General features: G+C 44.3%; 1 protein-coding gene and 1 non-coding gene across 5 annotated transcripts in view; one reads left to right on the top strand and one right to left on the bottom strand.

The window, feature by feature from the left end:
- Clip4 (CAP-Gly domain containing linker protein family member 4) overlaps positions 1–21,281 on the bottom strand; it is a 67,488-nt gene that overhangs the window by 19,580 nt on the left and 26,627 nt on the right. For all 4 annotated transcript variants that reach the window (XM_055627235.1, XM_055627257.1, XM_055627252.1 and 1 more), the window contains 6 exons: positions 20,837–21,073; positions 16,761–16,896; positions 9,275–9,415; positions 6,123–6,212; positions 5,119–5,262; positions 2,531–2,665 (listed from right to left, as the gene is read on the bottom strand). In XM_055627235.1, coding sequence (XP_055483210.1) covers positions 2,531–2,665; positions 5,119–5,262; positions 6,123–6,212; positions 9,275–9,415; positions 16,761–16,896; positions 20,837–21,073 — 883 coding nt within the window. The remainder of the gene's footprint in view (positions 1–2,530; positions 2,666–5,118; positions 5,263–6,122; positions 6,213–9,274; positions 9,416–16,760; positions 16,897–20,836; positions 21,074–21,281) is intronic.
- LOC129691569 (U6 spliceosomal RNA) lies at positions 14,073–14,179 on the top strand. The gene has a single exon (XR_008722496.1). It is a non-coding gene; the product is annotated as a U6 spliceosomal RNA (small nuclear RNA).

Here is a 21,281-nt window from a genome sequence, read left to right as displayed (position 1 = left end):
TTATGTGGCAATACAAACTCAAACTCTAGATGGCTTAGTGTTTTCACAAATGGCCGAGATGATGGAAGATCATCATGATCATTAAGCTTTCAAATGATAAAATTATAAAATAAAACTTGAAAATTTGAAAAGTGGGAGAAACGCTTTCGCGGCGTAATTGCAGAGCAGTACATTAAGGGGAAAAAAATAAAACGTGCAAACTCAGATTGGCAGGGAATTAGCCATTACGCGAGGAGAGCACCACCAAGATCTATCTTAAGACTATAATGCAAAAGAAGCTGTCCTTGACTCTAATATAGTGTGGTTCAGTGAGAGCAGCACAGAGTGATGGTGATGGTGGCATAAATCCTAACGTGGACTGCGGTCTTCACTTCGCCCTCCCGAGAGTAGAATACCACAAACAGTCATTAAATAATTAAACAAGGGCAGAGATAGCGTGGGAGGCACTGGGCAGCACAGCCATGCCTCTCTGTCTTCTAACTAAATGAAAAGATTAGGGTTCACTAATAAGAAAACCTGCGTAAGAGACAGTATCCCCGGGGCTTTCTGGGAGGAAGGTTAGTCTCACAGAGAGACTAACCACGGGGCTGCACTTAAAGTACCATGAGCCAAGTGGACATAATCCTGACTCAGGGATTCCTGGGGTCTCCATGGTCTGCTAAACACTCCTCACAGTTCATGCCCTTGTAGTCTGAGCAGACAGCACAGGAGTGACTGTGTCGGGCCTTTTACAGTCAATAGCAAATAAAGAATAAGGGCGTGAATACCAACCAACTTAATCTGAATTAGGAAATACAAATTATTCCCTCTTTCAGATTACTAGCTCAGAGTCAGTTTCAACTATAAGAACCTTAGAAGCCTTAACCCAGAATAAGTTCTCAATTTGTTTTTGCATTGTGTTTGTTTTGTGTTACACCTGACCCCATTCTGGAGTCTAAGATTGGGGCTGAAAAGACTCGAGTCTAGCCAGTGTCTTTTCTATTTGAGTGGCTCTTCTATGCTGTATAAGTAGTGTCCACAAGCCTCTAGTCTAACCACACTTATTCTCTGAAAACAGACTATCAGCTTTCTGACTCGCCTAAACTAGGAGCCTGGTCAGGATTATACCTGAGTGCCACAGTTGGGATTCCCAGGTCTCACGTCCTCTGCCTTTGATACACATCTCTGCGTGTTTTTTCTTTAATTAAAAGTCCCATTCTAACTGGCTACATTTCTGCTACCTGTTTACTATATAACTCTTGAAAATGTGTGTCATATCGCAGAAGTGTGTGTGTGTGTGTGTGTGTGTGTGTGTGTGTGTGTGTGTGTGTGTATTCTGGCACAGTGGTTGTGGAAACTGCCTAGCAGAGGGCTATGTGAAGTACACACTATCTAGTGTGAGACATAAGGGAGGCCCGCGGGAGGCTTGAATTCCAAAATTGCTCAAATAAAGCAATGACTTAAACTAAGAGGACCAGGACAGAAAGATGCTGGTACTCTGCCTCCTGCTACTACTGTGAGTGCTATAGTCCTGCCTCTGGCCTCCGACTGTTACGGGTTTGGTCAGCATCTATGACACTGTGGTGGGCTAACTTGTTGGTCTGCAAATGAAGTAAGATCTCAGCTCCTTCCTGGGTCCTGACAGAGCGCTACACTGCAAACTTTTCTTTTTCAATCAATATTGCAGGTTAACTTTTTCCTAAAATGCTGCAATGCCACCATGTGTTAATACGGCATATTGCTACTTAAAGCACGGAGACGTGGTTTCATGCACCTGGCTTCTAATCTCTGGAAATACAAGGTCACCTTTGCCTTGTAAGCGCATTTTTTACTTCTATTCGTGTGTGTACCCGTGAAACTGTGGGTGCATGTCTACCATGTGTGCAGGTGCCCACGGAGGCTAAAGGGCATCTGATCCTCTGCAGCAGAAGTTACAGGCGGTTGTGAATCACCTGATGTAGGGTGCTGGGAACTGAAGCCAGGTCCTCTGCAAGAGTTGTAAGAGTTCATAACCACTGAGCCATCTCTCCGCCACCAATATTTAACTTTAGAAAACACAGTATTAGGTAGATTGGGATGAATACTTAGGTTTATAGACATGCATTTTTAGGTACGAGGGCACCCAACAGCCTTTATACCTTCTTTGCTTTTCTCTCCAAGCCATCCTGATAAAAAGCTAGACAAGTCCAGCTAACTTCTCAACTCTAGGATTATCCTGGAGGAGGTGGAAGAGGAGGGGACACTATCCTGAAATACCTTCCAGTTACTTAGCACAGCTATTTATCTGCAACCAGTGAGAATAAACGAGGGAAGTCAAAGCTGACTTTAAGACTAGACAAATATTCAGCGCAACGGGCAGGAGAATTCCATGGGTGCAGTCAGTGGAGCACCGACAGTGGCATCACCTTCCATGCCCGCTGACTCTGCTGCTGTCCACAAGAACCAAAAAGAGAGAACTCACCGGTGACTATATCCCATCCGCTGCTTAAGTCTTAGACCTTTTCCTATGAAAGTCACCCTGAGCCACGGCTATTCAAGGGCGTTGCATTACCTGGAGCAAAGTTTGTTGTCCCAAAGAACTTAATGGTCCCCACTCTCTGGCCAACCACCAGCACTCTTTCTCCAAGGCGGAGCTCTCCTTCACAGCTGGCGTTATTTGCTGTAGATGGTGCTGAAGAATTCGACCCTGTCGGAAGTGATGGATGGGAGGGTGTGGGGAGGGGAGGGAAGAAAACAAAGGAAGGAAAACCTCAAAAAGCCATTAGTTTTAAGAAAGCATTCCACGTACTCTAACTAGCCTAGTTGGATATTTCCCTACGGATTTGCCGCAGGTAGAGTCCTCACTCAGGTCAATGCACTCAAAGCAAGTAAGAAGGGTTCCCTGAGAAAACCTCTGCCACAGCAAATGCATGAACCTGGTTCCTAGAAAGGAATCACTTCCACTAAGACAGTCGCCAGGCACACTCTCTGCCCCGACACAGTATTGTATGTGATGATCCAGAGCAATGCAAGCTCTCCCTCCTGTCATGCTGGCTCACCTTTGATGCTATGGCACGAAAGTGGATACAGACGACACTGGGTGATAGGTCAGATGTGGCCAGTAGGCCAATCCCTAGTCACGTGAAAGACAGAGCTGCCACCATTTACCCAGACTCAGTGTAAGGGATACACAGGAATGTAGTTCCGGGTGAAGGTGCTGCAGGCTGAGCAGCCCAAACTGGACAACCCAACGAGAAGAGCGTTCCAAAGTCTGAGCGACCTTAGCACAGATGCTCAAGTTCACGTCCAGATTAGAAAGCCACCTCTGAGTGCTTCAGATTTCAGCGCTTCCGGTTAGAGACAGTCAAACAGTGGACTGTGCAAATATTCCAAAATCCCAAACTGCCCTAATTCAAAACACTTTTGATCCCAACCATGTCAGGTAAAGAATATCCATTGAATGGTGAGCCTGATTATCCCAACGTGCTTCCCTTCAACTTAATTTGGAACTACCCCTAAAATGCTCCCTATCTGATATCTGAGCTCTGAGAAATACATTCTCAAAAGCTGTTCAAACGAAAGTCCCATTGGTACCAAGTACAGACAGAATAGGGGTCAACCATGGAAAGGGAGATACTGAAAACACAGGAGCAAACAAGAGCCTGTGAAGGCAGAGGTGTGGGCCTGCTGGACCACTGAAAAGCCCAGATCTAGTGACACCACAACTCTACAGTTTACAGAGAGGGTGCAATGAGGAACAGGCAAGACCTTAGGAGTTAACTGAGATGGGCATTCACAGCTTACAGGTGCCACCTCCAGACTGACCCTCAGACCAAGGGCCAGGACACCTCAGGCCTGCACACTGATCCTGCAGTTCACCAACGGGAGACAGCGAGCCAACCACCACAGCCCAGGCCACTTCCTCAAGCCCTCCACTCTCTCGGTCCTTTCTTTCTGATTCCATTTCCTGTCCTTCCATTCTTGCCTGAGCTCTGCAGCCCACTCCCCCTCCAATGTGTAAACCTGCAGAAAAAGTCAACTATCCGCTCACTCCAGAAAAGTTTAAGGAAATGTCGCTAGGGCTCTAAAATTGGACACCGCACCCACCCCCCACAGCCACAGCCACACATACACCTCTCCCATTCTCTGCCTTTCTCTGTGAAAGGTGGTTTTTTTTTTTTTTTTTTTTCATTCTGATCATCACCTTCATCCTTCATCCTCACTGTAGCTTAGGTCAACATAATCCTCAAATGTATAAAAAGGTAAAATAGTAAGTATGTAGGCACACTGGAGATACTTGTTTCAGGAGAAAGAGGTCATTCTGAACTCATATATAAATTCTAAAATCAAGTGAACGTCAGAAGTCCGAATTCCACATACAGGAGTATTCAGAATACAAATAAGGTAAGAAGAGGAACGCTGTGCCAGTGCCTGACACCTACTGCCCAATGTTTCTCAGGACTCAGAAGAGAAACTGGCCTGCGGGGGGGGGGGGGGGGCAGCTGCTGCATTCCAGGCCTAACCTCCAGGCTCCCCACTTTTCAGGTCTCCCCTTCTAGGCTACTGTATTAGGGTCACGCTGAGGGACTGGGGACACCATCTACATGGGCTGAGCTGGGAGCCTGGGCGTGCTTTCACACCAGTCACACACCCTGAGGAGCAGTGGGAGATTATGCTGGTCCACATCTCTGTTGTCCTCCCTGAGTCTCTCCTGCACAGCTCAAACATGACTCAGTAGAAGCAGACTGAAGATGCCTTTCTCAACATGAGAATGGTAAGAAGGCATGTGAGAAAGCAGAGCTGCAAACACTACCAACAGTTAGGGCGGCTTCTCCAGTCCAGCTGCAGAGCCAAGAGCCCCGACTGGAGGCTCATGGGAAGCAGGGACACAGCATGGAGTTCAGTTCACTGAAGCAAAGGGGCAAAGTGACAAAGGGCTCCTGTGTGGAGTCACCCAAAAAGCAAGGCAGTTCAATCTGCCTGTGGTGAAGGGAGAAGAGGGAGGGGGGACAGGGAACAGGGAAAGTGGGGAGGAAAAGGGGAACGGTGAAAGATGAAGGGTAAAGGGCTCCTTCTACACTGTTAAAAAGAGCAAATCCACTTACAAACAAACCAAGATAAAAAACACCAAGAAAGCCTGGCTGAAAAAGCCATAGATACCAGCACTGGCTCTGGACAGGAGAGAGGGGCTTTTGCTCAGGGTCTTCTTGCCATTGCTGCTTATGGTCTGCTTCTTCGGGCAGCTCTGCTTGTGGTCCAGGGAGGACGTGGAGGAGAAGCTGCTGATGGACCCAGGCTGTGTTACTGACAGGGGAACAGGAGAGAACCACACTTTAGAGGATGTCTTAAAAGAGCAAAATAAAAAATCAAGAAAGAGAGAGAGAGAGAGAGAGAGAGAGAAGAAGAAGAAGAAGAAGAAGAAGAAGAAGAAGAAGAAGAAGAAGAAGAAGAAGAAAGAAGAAGAAGAAGAAGAAGAAAGGAGGGAGGGAGGGAGGGAGGGAGGGAAGGAAGGAAGGAAGGAAGGAAGGAAGGAAGGAAGGAAGGACTAATAAGATATTTTCTGGGCAAATTCTTCTGAAATGTTTCATTTAGCTTCCTCAATTGTAGATTATCTGGTGTCAAATTAAATGCCTGATTTCATCCAAATGCACAAAATAGATCGAGGTTAACACAAGCAGAAATTTTTAAGGATTCACAGTAAACTACCTTATATATGGAGTGTTGTCCTAATGATTAATGCTAACTAATCTAACCCTCACACATGCTCCACTCTCCTTAGGGGAAACTGTAATAGAGTCCCTTCAAATACACACCCACAGGACCACACACTCACATACACAACTATCATGTCTTAAGGTGACAACATTTTACTTTGAATCACTCTGTTGCCAACCTGAAGGTGAGCAAGAGTACCTGGGCTCTTCCCTCCTGCGCTGTGAACCCCCCTTGCTCGGGTGGTAGTTCTTTATGAATGCATGAGAAGCTGATTACAGGAGTCTGTATTCTTAAAGGGTCTCCCTCGCCCCCCACCCAGGGTAGTTCTGACCACGGTGATTTTCCCCTCCCAACCTTAACCCAAGTCATATGAGCCAGTTTGCACCCTGTTTTCTGAAAGTTCCCACTAGTAAATGAGGCTTTAGAAGAGGAAGCTATGGTTACATTACCATCATTTTCTGCTACAGTTTTCAGTTCTTCACTGGGAGGCAATGAAAGCGTGGATTCAGAAGCATTCTCTTTTTTTGATGTCATCAACCCTGGTGAATAAACACACACACCAAAATATATATATTTTTTTTTTCAGCAAAAGACAAGTATGTTTAACATTAAGCATGAAAATGAATTTTACTTAAAGTACACACATGTCTTGATATCTAAATCTTTCCCACTTCTTTTGTGGTTTGTTTTGTTTTGAGGCAAGGTCTCACAATGTAGCCCTGGCTATCCTAGAATTCACTATGTAAACCAGGCTGGCCTCGAACTCAGAGAGACCTGCCCACCTCCGACTCCTGTGTGCTGGCATTAAAGGCGTGTATCAGCGCTTATCTACAATATAATGAATAGAGTTTCACAGACAGGATGAAGCAGCACCTCGAAATTTAAGGCAGTGAAAAGGAGCTGGACACACTGCAAATGGCACAGCACTGCCGAGCGTGCACAGGTCCTGCTTATAGACTCTAGCACTACAAATCTAAAAAAAGAAAAAAGGACTTATTCACAGCATATCTAAAACTCCCAGCTTTGCCCTGCTACAGAATCTCTAAAACGATCTGTGTCACACCAGAGGGTGTGGCAAATCTGTCCTCGCTGAGATGTGGCTGAGTAGGACGTGGAAACAGCCTCTATGACACTGTTTCCTACACGGCACCCAATTCTCACAGCAGCTTCCTCTGGGGAGGGAAAAAGCTCACCAATAGCGGCTGTTTGATAAGACTTTCCTATCAATTGTACCGCTTTATTTAAGGACAGCAACTGGGAGCTGCCCAGCTTGAGGTGCTGTCAGCTGCCCTTCCTGGTCAACTCACAAAGCATTCTGCCTGAAGGACTCCACACCCTGAAGGGGACCTTTCAATTTAGCACAGCCAAAGACCTCAGAACAAGTGGCTGTGTGTGACATCGCTGCTCATCTCGGCTCTAGTAAGAGAGGAGGAGGAGGCGGACACTCTGCAGAGAAACCAGCAGCTCACTGAGATCTCACTCTTCATTGGGGCTTGAGTGGGCTGAATTTCTTCCCCAAGCAGGAGGTCTGGTAGGAGAAAGTGAGAGTGGGGATGCTGGGAAGTCAGAAAATCTCACAGAAAGACACTGCGTGTGGGCAGCTTGGCTGGGAAGGAATCCTCCAGGACTCAGATGACGTGAGCTGGATAAAGAGGTTACAGTACACCTCAGAGGGTGGCAACGCCTGGCTCAACTTGACAGCACTTGCCTAGCATTGCAAGGCCCTGAGTTCAATGAAGAGGGAGGAGGAGGGATAAGAGGAAGGAGAAGGAGTGGAAGGGGGGGGGTGCTGCATCTCTCTGGTAGAGGGAACAGGTAGAAATGTCCTATAGAGAATGAGTCTTGTCCTGGATTTGAAAGGGAGCACAGGCCTGGACCGATTTCCAGCTATGTGACATAATTTAGCAGCCATGGCTAGAGGGAAGAGGAGAGCAAGCTAGAGGCAGGGGCCAGTGGAAGTTACTCCAGTGGTCCAAGTAAAACAGGAGACAGCACAGCAGCTACGAAGGGAGAAAGCCTGCGGAGTGCAGCTTCCAATCATTTTATTTCTCAGCTCTAGAGTTCCAGCTGTCATCAATATAACCGAACATGAAATTTTTAAAATGATATAAAGACCTCTTTGTGTATCTACCACGCTTCCCCCAAAATAGCATTTCACAAAACTATAGGACAAGACCCAACTAAAAACATTAATTACTCTCATCCACTGATGTGACTGCAATCACCTCACGTTTGATGTGTGTGTGTGTGTGTGTGTGTGTGCATTCATGCGTGTGCACAGCATTTGACTCTTCATTTCTGTTTTTGCTGGAGCTTGCTTTGAGAGAGCTCACCTTAATTTTCATTCTGAGACCATGACTGTCTTTACAGTATAGTCTTTACGGTATTTTGGTTTGGGTTAGGGTTTTTTGAGGGGAAGAGGCTCATTCATTATGTAGCCTCAGGTATGAAGTCTCTGGGAACAGATCTAACAGACAGGCCAAAAATATCTACAGGAAAAAAAAGTTATAATCATATTAGGGTATTTTAAATTACATGACTAAAAAGGAAAACATTACAAGCACATAAGTAAACATGGCTGTAACAATGTAAGATCCTTTCAAATTGGCACAAGAATTAAATGTAATGTCAGCTTAAATGCCAGTAGATCTGTTTAAAAAAAATACTTAACAATTTATTGTAAAATATTTAAGGAAGTATGACCTTTAGGGCCCCCAAATAAGGGAGACAAAATTTAAGAAGGTGTGAGGCTCTTCTCTATGCTGGATATCACATCACAGTAATTATGAAACACAGTCACCAGTATTCTAGCAACCAAATGGAACAGAAGAGAAAGACAAACTGAAAGTCTGAATGCCATCCTTAGATGGTGGAAAGCTTTTCTGCTCCAGCTCCCAACGGGTTCGCTGATGTTTACTAAATACCTGTTCTGTGCTATGTGCTTCTGTGAATACAAAATCACAAATTATCCTCACAGTCTACTTCAAGTTTAGAATTTGACTGAGAGAACAGTCGATTAATACAAATAAGCAATCAGTGGACAACATACCAACCCGGCTGAATAGACTGAAAAAAATACACACACAAAGTTTGAGAACAAAGAGGTTAAATAAGTCAGATTCTTCAGGGAGGAGCAGGGTCTGTATGGAGCTAAGAAAGTAAGGACTTCCACAGCCACCCACAGGTCAGGAGGGAGTGAGCATGCGTGTGCAGCAGGGCAGATGGACAGCAAAGCAAGGCTAACCACAGGAGCAGAAACAGGCCCCATTCAAGTAACCAAGGGACATCACAGAGGCAGAGAGGAACAGGTTGTGTTTCATAAAGGCTCACTAGAGTCGCAGACTCCAGCACCAAAGGCTGATTCTGGGGCATCAGGAGCACACAGAAAGTAGGAAAGGCCAGAAGGGAGGAAGCTGAACTGTCACTGTCAGGGACTTAAGTCATTATTCACAACTGAGGCCAAAACCACAAAAACCCTTGATTTTGTGAGGTTTGGCCATTGTGGCTGACTAACAAAGGTGAAGCAGTCTGAACCCCAGGAGTCCACACACACGATTTGAAGTGTGGTTCAGGAGCTGACGATCTCCTCAGCTTGACTTACCAGAATTCACTTTGGATGTGACATGAGCTACGTCGACCTTCTGGGACCGGACGTGCGGGGCTGCTCTCGTGGAAGGGGTGTGTGCGGTGGCTTTCCTCCCATCTTTTACTTTACTTATCTTTGAAAGGGGTGCAAAAATACCTGAGGGCACAGACAGAACTGTGGTTAGTGTGGAGCGAATGAAAGCACTTCAGATACAAGGCAAATGCAACCGTCGCCAGAACAGGCTGTGTTAGTGCCTGCCACACTTATTGTGACGAGACATGGCACTTGCCCTCAGAGGGTGTACAACCTAGTTGCCAAGATTAAATACACATAAATTTAGGAGCCACATAAGAGACGCATTATCTACTGTAGAGTGAAATTCCGGGAAAAGAGAAATGTGTAAAAGTTAGCTTCTTCTGTGTTCTCTAAGTGACAGAGAATAACAGTTGCCACACGTGTAAGGCATACTACTTCCTATCCGCTTAGGATTTCATCTAACCAGCACTACAGCTCCTCATATGCCTGCCTCATCTCCCTTCTGTGCTGCACACCTTTTAGAGACAAATGTTGCTCTTGTCTGTTCTGCCACTGTAACTAATTATAGTCCCTTACACACACTACAGGCACAAGAAATCTTTTTGACTGTATAAAATAATCTTCCCCAAAGGCCTAGCCCTCGACTCCTGACAATCAGAAACAATACCGTGTATGTGTTGAGGAAGGGAGGCGCACAGAGGTAGGGGACTTCCTAGCTACAGCAGCTGCGAGTATAAAACCCCACTGAGAAAGAGTTTACGGAGGCAATAAAATATCCAGTTTGAGTAAGTACACACAGACGCTGAAGAGAGTGAGCACAGACTATAAATACCAGGATTATCTCCCTAACACGCTTAAAAGTAAATAAAGTCATAATATGTACATTACACTCTGGGTGTTTACAACCTAACAGATACGCATCATATTGAAGCATGGTCTGTTGAAGCAGGGTAGGAATTCTTGCACACTTACACAAACGAAGCATTCTGTGCCTTGCTGAGTGGTGCCAGCTGCATTACTTTCCTGAAAAATCTTTCAAGATTTTTCTCTTTTGGACTCAGCACGACCTTTCCTTGATTTTCCAGATTTTTAAAACTTATTTGTGATTGTCTTTCACGTCACTGACTCGAAGTTATCATCACAAGATGATGAAGATGATGATGATGATGATGATGATGATATTGATGATGATCACAATTAAATTTGCCAGGGTTTAAAGCAGTAGTTTTCAGCCTTCCAAGGCTGCGACCCTTTAATACAGTTCCCCATGCTGTGGTGTGCCCCAATCATAAAAGTATTTTTGTTGCTACTTCATAACTGCAATTTTGCTACTGTTATGAATCATAATGTACTTTTGGAGACACAGTTGCCAAAGGGTCGTGACCCACAGGTTGAGAACTGCTAGTTTAAAGAAAGAGCTATTCTACTCCGGATATATGAATTTCTACACTTTCTGGAACTCAGGAATTCCTACCTAATCCTCCTCATGGAATTAATTATAAGGAAATAAACTTAGAGGTACATACACAGGCTATGTGGTTACACTTGTGTAAGGAAAGGACAGACTGCTAGACACACAAGTGTGTCTAGCTTATCAAAATGTACTGATTTTGTATGGCCATGTTACACGAACACTTCCAGGAGGAAAAAATCTAGAAAGGAATATAACTGTCTGACAACAAGGTGATGACACTGACCCTGTGTGACCTACAGCAGCCACCTCTGTCAGCCCATGGGTGTTCTGCATCGACTGTGTGTTTCCTATCCAGACCTGTGGTAAAATGTAATCCAGAAATCAGTAAGAAACCAGCAACAGTCAATCACAACACAGAACAGCTAGCAAGGCACCATCAGCAATGCCCGGCAAAAGGGTGCGGTCCCTCCCAGGATGTCTTACGGCGCTGTACTGTCACGTGGTCTGAGGTTGACCATGGGGAGCCGAAACCATGCACAGTGAGGAGGTGTTCCGTCACCATCATCAAGCAAGATGATGAAGCCATGAAGTGATACACGAAACACAAAGAAAATTAAAAACTAGGCCAGTAACAGGGCTCAGTGGATAAGAGGCCACCAAGCCTGATGACCTGAGTTCAATCCCTGGAAAGCACAGAGTTGAAGAAGAGAGCTAACTCCCACAAGTTGCACTCCGACCTCTACATACCAGAATACACTGGAAAGCGTGTGCACACACACTCATGTGCACACATATACATACATACATGTACACACAGATGAACACACACAAACTACAAATATGTAAAAACCTCACTATTATTACTATTACTACATTATAAAATTATACTACGTCCGTGGAAAACTTTCTGAGGATATAGGTTATCAAATTAAACTGAAAATTAAAGCATATATATGAGAACAGAGTACAAACTATATTTCTAAGTTATTTGATTAGTCTGAGTAATATCAAAACAATTCTCAATAACTGACCTGCTTTTCTTTTCTTTTTTTTTGGAGAGAAAGTTTTGTATAACCCATGATAGCCTCAAACTGGCTGAATATCCACAAATAAATTTAAATTTCTGATCCCCCTGCCTCCAATTCCTGCTGGGGTTACAGGTTCATGCCACCCCATCTATTTCATCTGGTGTTGGGGATGAAACCCAGGCCTCAAGCATGCTCAGCAAGCACTCTACTGAGGCTACATCCCAGCCCAAATTCCTTTTTTTTTTCTTTCTTTCTTTCTTTCTTTCTTTCTTCTCATTTTTTTGTTTCTGGTTTTAGTTTTTTGAGACAGGGTTTCTATGTGTAGCCTTGGCTGTCCTGGACCTTCCTCTGTAGACCAGGCTGGCCCCAAACTCACAGAGATCCACCTGCCTCTGCCTCCTGAGTGCTGGGATTAAAAGCATGTGTCACCCACAGCCCTTCTTTTCTTAATAGGAGGGAAAGTGTGGGTTTTTTCTTTGATAATCTCAAAAGAAAATTTCCATATAGAAATATATTTGTTTCAAAGGATAATCAAATATTTAATTCTAATGGCTTAAGAGAATTATATTGCACATAATTCCTCATTTTCATAGATCTTGCTTGTCTTTGTTTTATTGTTATTCTTATTAAGCAAGTCATCTGGGTAAAGCACAATATTTAAAGTCATGGCTGGGCTGGCAGCTGGGCACCCAGGAACCAAGAAATCTGGGCCCAGGAGTCTTTTCTGAGACTGACAACCAAGGACCATGCATGGAGATAACCTAGAACCCCTGCAGAGAAGCAACCCATGGCAGCTCAGTGTCCAAGAGGGTACCCCAATAATAGTAACAAGGATCATCTCTGACATGAACTCAGTGGCTGGCTCTTTGATCACCTCCCCCTGAGGGGAGAGCAGCTTTACCAGTCCACAGAGGAAGACAAAGAAGCCAGTCTTGATGAGACCTGATAGGCTAGGGTCAGATGGAAGGGTAGGAGAACCTCCCTATCAGTGGACTGGGGGAGGGGCATGAGAAGAAGGGGACTGAAGAAGAGGGAGGGAGGGCAGGATTGGGAAGGTATGTGGGAGGGTGCTACAGCTGGGATACAAAGTGAATAAACTGTAATTAATACACAAAAATAAAAGTTAAAAAAATCTTAAAAAAAAAAAAAAAAGCCATGGCTGGATGCCCAGTAGGCAGCAGGGATAGTGAGTAGTCAGCCTTCCTGCCTGGCAACACAGCGTACTCACTGGCTCCCCCTAGAGGCAGATGCACAGTGGTGAGGTTGACCAGTAAGCCATTCTCTCCTCTATTTTTTTTTTGTTTTATTTTTGTTTTTGTTTTTAATTACACTTTATTCACTTTGTATCTCCCATAAACCCCTCCCTTCTCCCCTCCCTCCTTCCCCCTTCTCCACCCATGCCCCTCCCCGAGTCCACTGATAGGGGAGGTTTTCCTCATCTTCCTTCTGATCCTAGTCTATCAGGTCTCATCAGGAGGGGCTGCATCGTCTTCCTCTGTGGCCTGGCAAGTCTGCTCCCCCATCAGGGGGAGGTGATCAAAGAGCAGGCCAATCAGTTCATGTCAGAGGCAGTCCCTGTTCCCATTACTATGGAACCCACTTGCACACTGAACTGCCATGGACTACATCTGTGTAGGGGTTCTAGGTTCTACATCTGTGTATGGTAAAAAGGATGGACATCAGAAGAAGAAGAAAACAGGAAACAAGTTAGGAATCTGCCACAGAGAGCCTCTGAAAGGCTCTGCCCTGCAGACTATCAAAGCAGATGCTGAGATTTATGGCCAACTGTTGGGCGGAGTGCATATAATCTTATGAAAGAAGTGGGAAATAGCAAGATCTAGAGAAGACAGGAGCTCCACAAGGAGAGCAACAGAACTAAAAAATCTGAGCACAGGGGTCTTTCCTGAGACTCATACTCCAACCAAGTATCATTCTCTCTTTTTAAAAAGAGCAATAAACCCTCAGATAAACATGGCTCACTTAATGTGCTTAACCCCATTAAAATGTCAGCAATGAATAAAAATGGCGTAAATTCTAAGGGAAATTTATGTTTTTTTAAAGAAGAAAAAAAATGGAAGCTTCTGAAAGGGGGGAAAAATGGAGCCTGAAACTCCTAAGCAGCAATCCGAGACGCTCAAGCAAGCAGCCGGCAAACCACGCTTCGGGTGAGAGAAGCACCCTGGCCACCGCTGCGCTCTAAAGCTGCCCTGGCAGACCTGCACCCATCCCCTTACACTGTCTGTGGCTGCTCTCTCACTGTAACAGCGGAGCTGGGCAGACACCATGAGGCCCACAGAGGAGTCTCTGGTCTTCACAGTAAATAGTCACATTTTCTGTGCTCACTTTGGCAGCACATATACTAAAACTGGAACGATATAGAGAAGATTAGCATGGCCCCTGCACAAGGATGGCAGGCAAATCTGTGAAGCACTCTTTTTTTTTCCTCACTCAGAAAGACAAACGGGATGGACATTGGAAGAAGGAGAAAACAGGGAACTAGACAGGAGCCTACCACAGAGGACCTCTGAAAGACTACCCAGCAGTGTATCAAAGCAGATGCTGAGACTCAGCCAAACTTTGGGCAGAGTGAAGGGAATCTAATGAACGAAGGGGGAGATAGAAAGACTTGGAGAGGACTGGAGCTCCACAAGGAGAGCAACAGAATCAAAATATCTGGGCCCAGGGGTCTTTTCTGAGACTGATAGTACAACCAAGGAGCATTCATGGATATAACCTAGAGCCCCTCAGATGCAGCCCATGGCAGCTCAGTATCCAAGTGGGTACCCTAGTAAGGGGAACAGGAACTGTCTCTGACATGAACTCAGTGGCTGGCTCCTTGATCACCTCCCTCTGAGGGAGGAGCATCCTTACCAGGCCACAGAGGAGGAAAATGCAGCCAGTCCTGATGAAACCTGATAAGCTAGGGTTAGATGGAAGGGGAGGAGGACCTCCCCTATCAATGGACTTGAGAGGGGCATGGGAGGAGAAGAGAGAGGGAGGGTGGAATTGGGAGGGGATGAGAGAAGAGGCTACAGCTAAGATGCAAAGTAAATAAACTGTAATTAATATAAAAAATAAAAAATGTAATTAAAAATGCATGAATGGGCAAAAAAATTCACATTTTCAAGCAACATTTAGAACTTGCACAAATTATAATAGGATACCCAGTTATTAAACAGAACACATGTATATAAAAGACACTGTGAAGTGGTGAAGAGAGAAATGGTGGGCAGATACGATCAAAATATATTATTTAAATATGTAATATTTTCAAAGAAAAAAAATTCTTTAAAAGTGACTAGCAAAAATATGCAAGTAATTTCATCTTTTTCCTGTTTTACAATTTTCAAGTCTTACACATGGAGCATTTTTATAAAGTAAAAAATACAAAAAGACTCAAAGAAAAGGTTCTATCCAAAATGTGTGATAGAAAGAAACCAGTAATTCTGGCAACTTGATACAAGCTGGCCAATCACCAATGTATTCCGTGATGACAGGGATCAATCCCTTCCCAGGTCATTTATATGTTTATCAATACACTGTGTCCTCACACAAACCGCTGAGATTCTGCATCCATTCATGTAGGCCAAAGGGGATCAGGAACAGAAGGAAAATCACACAGCCCAGCCTGAGGAAGAGATGCCAATCACACCTGAGCAGTCAGACTCCAAACCCCACAGTTCTCATCAATGTCCTGTCCCCACTTCCAAGTGAACCAGATAACTATGGAGAAGGCATCAGAGAAACGGAAAATATCAACAACATAGTGAGAAAAGCAGACACAAGAGAGGGGAACAGGGAAGAGACGTGTGGGAAGGAGAGAAGTGGGCCAGATGGGAATAAGTTTAAACAAACCTTTGTCAGAAAAAGAAAACTGTCCAGCTCAGAAACAGTCAAAACTGGCCTCACTTGCTTTTCCAACTTCTCAAATTCTTCATGGTTCATTGAGGCCCAAGACACAGGGAAACACCATTTTCGGATGACCTTAGTGCGCGCGCGCGCGCGCGCGCACACACACACACACACACACACACACACACACACACCCCACACTATCAGTCCTGGTGAACCCCAGAGCAGACAGGCAGATTTCCTCCTGAAAAGAACAAGCCTATCACAATCCCATCACAGTCTCTATTCACCCCTCACTACCAGGTGCCTGGGACCCCTGTAAACTGGTTCTCTAAGTCCCCGTAGCCTTGCTCAGTCCTTCAACCTGGGATCTGTGGTTCCCAGACAGGGGCCAAAGAGAAAAAGGGACAGAACAAGGATCACACAGCCCCGCCTGGGACAGAAACCATGGATCCCAGCGTGTTTTCCTGGGCTCTCTTCCCAGCCACACTCTTTTTCTTCCCTGGCCCCCTTAGGTTGTACCATCCATCACTCTGGTCTCTGCTTGAATCTAGCCTCGGCTCTTTTGCAGACTTCTTTTGGTGGAGCATTCTAGAAGAAACAACCCTTGTAAACCAGACGATTCCTGAACGGCTTGAAAAGCCTTGACGAGAAGAGAACGCAGCCTTGCAGCCAGCTTACTCTGGGTTCATGTCTACAGTTGGCCTGTGGCATCTCGTGCCTGTCTAGACACATGCGTGTCTACACTGCCCTGACCTGATGGAAGTCCCTCTCCTCTGGTCATCCTCTCTCCTCACCTCCATCCACCCCCGCTTCCCTCTCCTTATATCAGCAAATGACCTCACTTCTCATTTTCTGAGAAAACAGAAAGCAGCTTCCCAGCATTTCTCTCCTTAGGGAGGGTGAGCCATGCCTGGCCCAATGCCAGGCTAACCCTGGCACAACCCTTTCAACTTCTCAAGGACTTTCTCAAGGTCTCTAGCAGCTTGGCTTCCCCTTGGTATTAGTCTCGTTGGTGTAAAGATGATGCGCCAGCTCCTGCAATTAAAACATCCTCAGTCCACATCCTCTCAGAGATTCTCATCATGGGGGTAACCAGGAAAAGGTTTCACCTAAAAGCCACAAGAAAGGGAGAGGTGTAACGGATCAAAAGTCCTGGGCTCAATCTTACCGTATTTGGGGGCACACTTGAAGTACTGGACTCTCCCAACACTTCCATTGTTTTTCCCTTCTGGTTCATCCAGCTCAATGCCAGCCCACTGCCCATTTGCAAACTCTGTTGTTCCACAAAATCTTAATGTCCCAACCTAGAGAAAATATAAATCAGAACAGGTTCTCAGACTTATTAGTCATTCTTTTAGTCACTGCTGTTCTTAGCAACATCACTTGTTATATCTTTCAAAGGAGACTTTTGAATAAGCAAGTTTACCAAAGATTGTTTTAAAATGTCAAACCCCTCAAAAGGGTTTGTCAGGAAAACATAGAACATTACCTTCCTAGGCAACGTTCTTTCCCAACAGAACTGGAAAGAAAAGTCCCCGTGGCGGTGGGACTCAGCTCACCTTCTCTCAGTTATCAGATCGAGCGGCCAGAAATCAGTGAGGATACAGAAAAAGGAAGCCAGCTGCAAACCAATTCAACTAAAGTGATACCTACAGAACATTCCACTCAAAAGAGAAGCATACAGACGTCGAAGAACAGGGCTGGGGCACTGGCTCAGCAGTTAAGAGCACTAGCTGCTCTTCCAGAGACCCAGGCTCAGTTCCCAGCGCCCACATGGCAGCTCACTGCTGTCCGTAGCTTCAGTTCCGGAGCATCCGATATACTCTCCTAAGTACATCACACAAATAGTGCATACCATGCAGGCAAACACCCACACACATACAATTAAAAAGAAAACTTTAAAATTAAAAAAAGAACAGAAATCACACAAAATATGTTCTTGAACCATAATGGTGTTAAACTAAAATTCATTGGTAGGGAGGTACATAGTAATCTCCAAAATATGGAATAGCACCAGGTAAGTATAAAAAACTCCTGGTGAAAGAGAAAAAAATATATACAAAATGCTTTTCTAATAAAAAAAAAAGAAAATTAGAAAATGAAAATAAATATGTCAAAATGTGTGGAAGTGACAAAAGTAATACTTAGAGAGGAACGTGCACCTTAGAAACAGTCTAAAATTGATGCTCTAAATTCCTGCCTCAGCAAACTAATAAGAAGAGCCAAAGCCAGAAAAGGAGTTAAGTAATAAATATTGAAATAAACTGAGAACAGAAAAATAATGCAGAAAAATTAATGAAACCACTAACACATTCTTTGAAAAATAAAAATCATTAAGCCTCTAAATAGAAACCATTTTTAAAAAAAGAGAGATAAAAGACAAACTACCAACATCACCAACGAAAGAGGGGCACTGTTAACAATATTTAAAAAGATGAGATAATAGTACAGACAACTTTTCCCACCCATTTCACGGATGCTGTAAAACACTGCAATTCCTTGAAAGATATAAACTTTCAAAAAGGGAACACTTGAATTTCTAATTTAAAACTGAAAAAAGAAAAAAGTTCCCAGGGGCGGGTGGCTTCAGTGGTAAATTCTACCAAAAACTGAACAAAATACAAATTTTACATAAGCGCTTCTAAAATTTAAGTGATAAGACACTGGTTCCCAAGGCATTTTGGGAAACCAACATTACCTCGACATTAAACTGGAGAATCAATATCCCCCCCTGAACACGAACACAAGCATCTTCAACAAATTTAGAGCCAACCAAACATCGTCAAAAGGAGAATCTTATATGGTGAGTGTGTGAGGTTTCTGATAGGATGCAGAGCAGTGAGGAAATTATCTGACACAATCCACCTGACTGATGGGGAAGAAGATACAAAAGAAGCCTACAACCACATCCTTCCAATGTGACAGCTTAAAGAAGAGGCACACCCCGGCAGCTGAGGACCCCTTCAGCTTGACATCTACTCTAAATCCACAGGTAGCACTCTAATGGGACCTCACTTGAAGAAAGAGGGAGAAAGGAGGGAAAAGAGAAGGGGGGGAGGAGGAGGAAGAGGGGACAAGATGCTTGTTTACAAAGAATCCACAAAGTAAAAAAAAGTTAAGAACATGTGGTCAATATTGAAAAATCAACTGTATTTCCATATACTAGAAATATATGGAATATGTTTCCACAGAATAGAATTTCAGCAATAGTACACACACACACACACACACAAAAAAAAAAAAGAAACTTGAAAAAAAATAAGTCAAAATGTAGCAAATCATATGTAATACCTAACTGGTTAAGACCACAGAAGTTGATTAGATAATCTGAAGACCCATATGAATACAGCAGCATGTTGTGCTTAACCTGGTCTAGACCCAACAGCACTCAATTCCCAGAAGGATTTTTTTTAAAGAAATTAACACATTAAAATATACACAGAAAAAAGGTAAGGAATTGGAGTTATCAAGACAGTTTGGCAGGATATTGAAATCCTAACACCCACTAACTGTAGATGCAAGCGATGGTGCTGGCATTGAGACAGGAGAATCATCAGAATAGGGCACAACTGACCCAGCAGTCAGCCCCCTCCACCCACAGAGTCCACAAGCTCAAGGTCAGTGACTGGGTCTCAAGAAGTAGAGACCAACTGAGAAGTTACCGCTGGCATTCCACGTTTATGCACTTACACATAAACACATATATTCTCTCTCTCTCTTTCTGTATATGTGTGTCTCTCTCACACATACACAAATGTACACACACACAATATAAATATAAAACCAGCTGGATGTAGTGCACGTTACAATCTCAGCTTTTGGGAAGTCATCCTCAGCTATATAGTAAACACTTCCACTTGGATGTAAAATTATCCAACCCCAAAAGTAAATAAAATAATAATATTTTCCTTTTATTTTTTGAAATTATAACACAATTACCTCATTTCCCATTCCCTTTTCTCCCTTCAACCCCCCCATACTCTTCCTTGCCCTCTTTCAAATTCATGGTTTCTTCTTTTATTAATCATTATATGTATGTATGTATGTATACACATGTTCCTAAATATAACCTGCTCAGTCTGTACAATGTTACTTGTATGTAAATCAGTGTAATCCCTAATAATCTAAACATTTGTTCTTATACCCAGAGGTTCCAGGAGTCCTCAACCCTCATCAAGGAAACTTCTCTTTGCAACAGACAGTAACACTTCCAAAGCCTTCTAAGGTAAATTTACAGGAATGTTACAAAGAAGACTTCACATTCACCCATAATTTTTAAAAGCTACATAGTAATAATTTCTTGGCATTTTAATTCCAACCAGTAAAAAACTAACAAATGCCCTATTGTTTTGTAAACTGGAGAATGCCCTTCTTCATCTAAAAGCACATCTATGGTTGTTTCCTTTGAACTCTGAGAAGCAATTTCCCCCAATAGATCAAGCTCTCAAACCCATGGCTCTCTGAGAAGCCTTCATCACCCATCCGCATACTGAGATGTAAGCAGTTGGAAAGGTTATTATCTAGGCACGAGTTCCCTGTTCCACTCCACACTGGGAGCTTCCTACTACCTCAAAACTAAGAATAAAAACCCCTAATGAAGTGGCATTGTGGCTCAGTGGTGCAGCACTTCTCACATTTCACAGGGCTCCATGCTCAAGTCCCAGTACTGAAGGCCGGGGGCGGGGGGGGGGGGGGGGAAGCTCCCAAAAGAGGGAGGTATCAAAAGAAAAGAGAGAAATGGTTACAGAGAAGGTCACACGGGAGCCGCAGCGCTACCCATGGGCCTTTGTGTAAAGCGTCACTCGCTAACCTCCCGACTATCAGGATTACAGCATCCGAATGTCCCCTAGTTGTGAGATTTCAAAGCCAAACACAGAAGAGTGATGAAGGTTTCCTCTGCTTGGCTGGCAGACATGCCATCGGCAGGAACAATCCAGAGTAGACAGAACAAGGTCGTTTCTCAGCTCCAGCCTCTAAATTCATTTAACACTTCTCTCTGCCACTTTTCCCCATGCAAATAAAGAGGCCTTCACTATTAAGTTCAAAAGAGCTCCTATCCTTAAGCCACCCTCTGTAACAGTAAACTTACATTTAAACTTCACATTTTCAATCAAACATTTTCCTGTCCACATGTTTTGAGACCCAAAACTCAAAATTGTGAGCGTGTGGCACACGATCCTGAGACACAGACCAGGCATGAGGGCCTTAAGTCCAGCTCCCAGGGACTACAGTGACTCGCTGTACCTTCTGTCCTGCAATGACAACGCGGTCGCCCAACTTCAGACCGAGAGATGTCAGCATGGCCCTGCTGGTAGCATGATCACAGCTGGGAGGCATGGCCTTAGACGTGGTACAGGACAGAGGTGTCGCATCCAAGAGCATCTGCTTGACTTCCTTTGCAATCGCAGCAGCGTCGGCCATCTCCAAAGGCATGTCCACTGGGTCTGGAACAACATCCGCAGGGATCTGTCCTTTGTCATTCTACCACAGAGGCAAGAGAAGACTTTCAGCTCTTAAGTGCTCAGAGCACTAGGCAGCCACCTATGATTCTCTATGGTGGTCTTTTAAGGCCAGACACAGTCATTTATTTATTCAAGACTACTCAGTGAACTCTCCCGCCATACCAGGCACCATTCTAGGTACTCGAGATACCACAGTGAAGGAAAGTAAAGCTCTGCCCTCAAAGAGT

This window comes from Psammomys obesus, unplaced genomic scaffold (genome assembly GCF_907164565.1).
Source record: "Psammomys obesus unplaced genomic scaffold, mPsaObe1.curated_primary_1811, whole genome shotgun sequence".
Lineage (NCBI taxonomy): Eukaryota > Metazoa > Chordata > Mammalia > Rodentia > Muridae > Psammomys > Psammomys obesus.
This window is presented reverse-complemented; position numbering and strand designations above follow the sequence as displayed.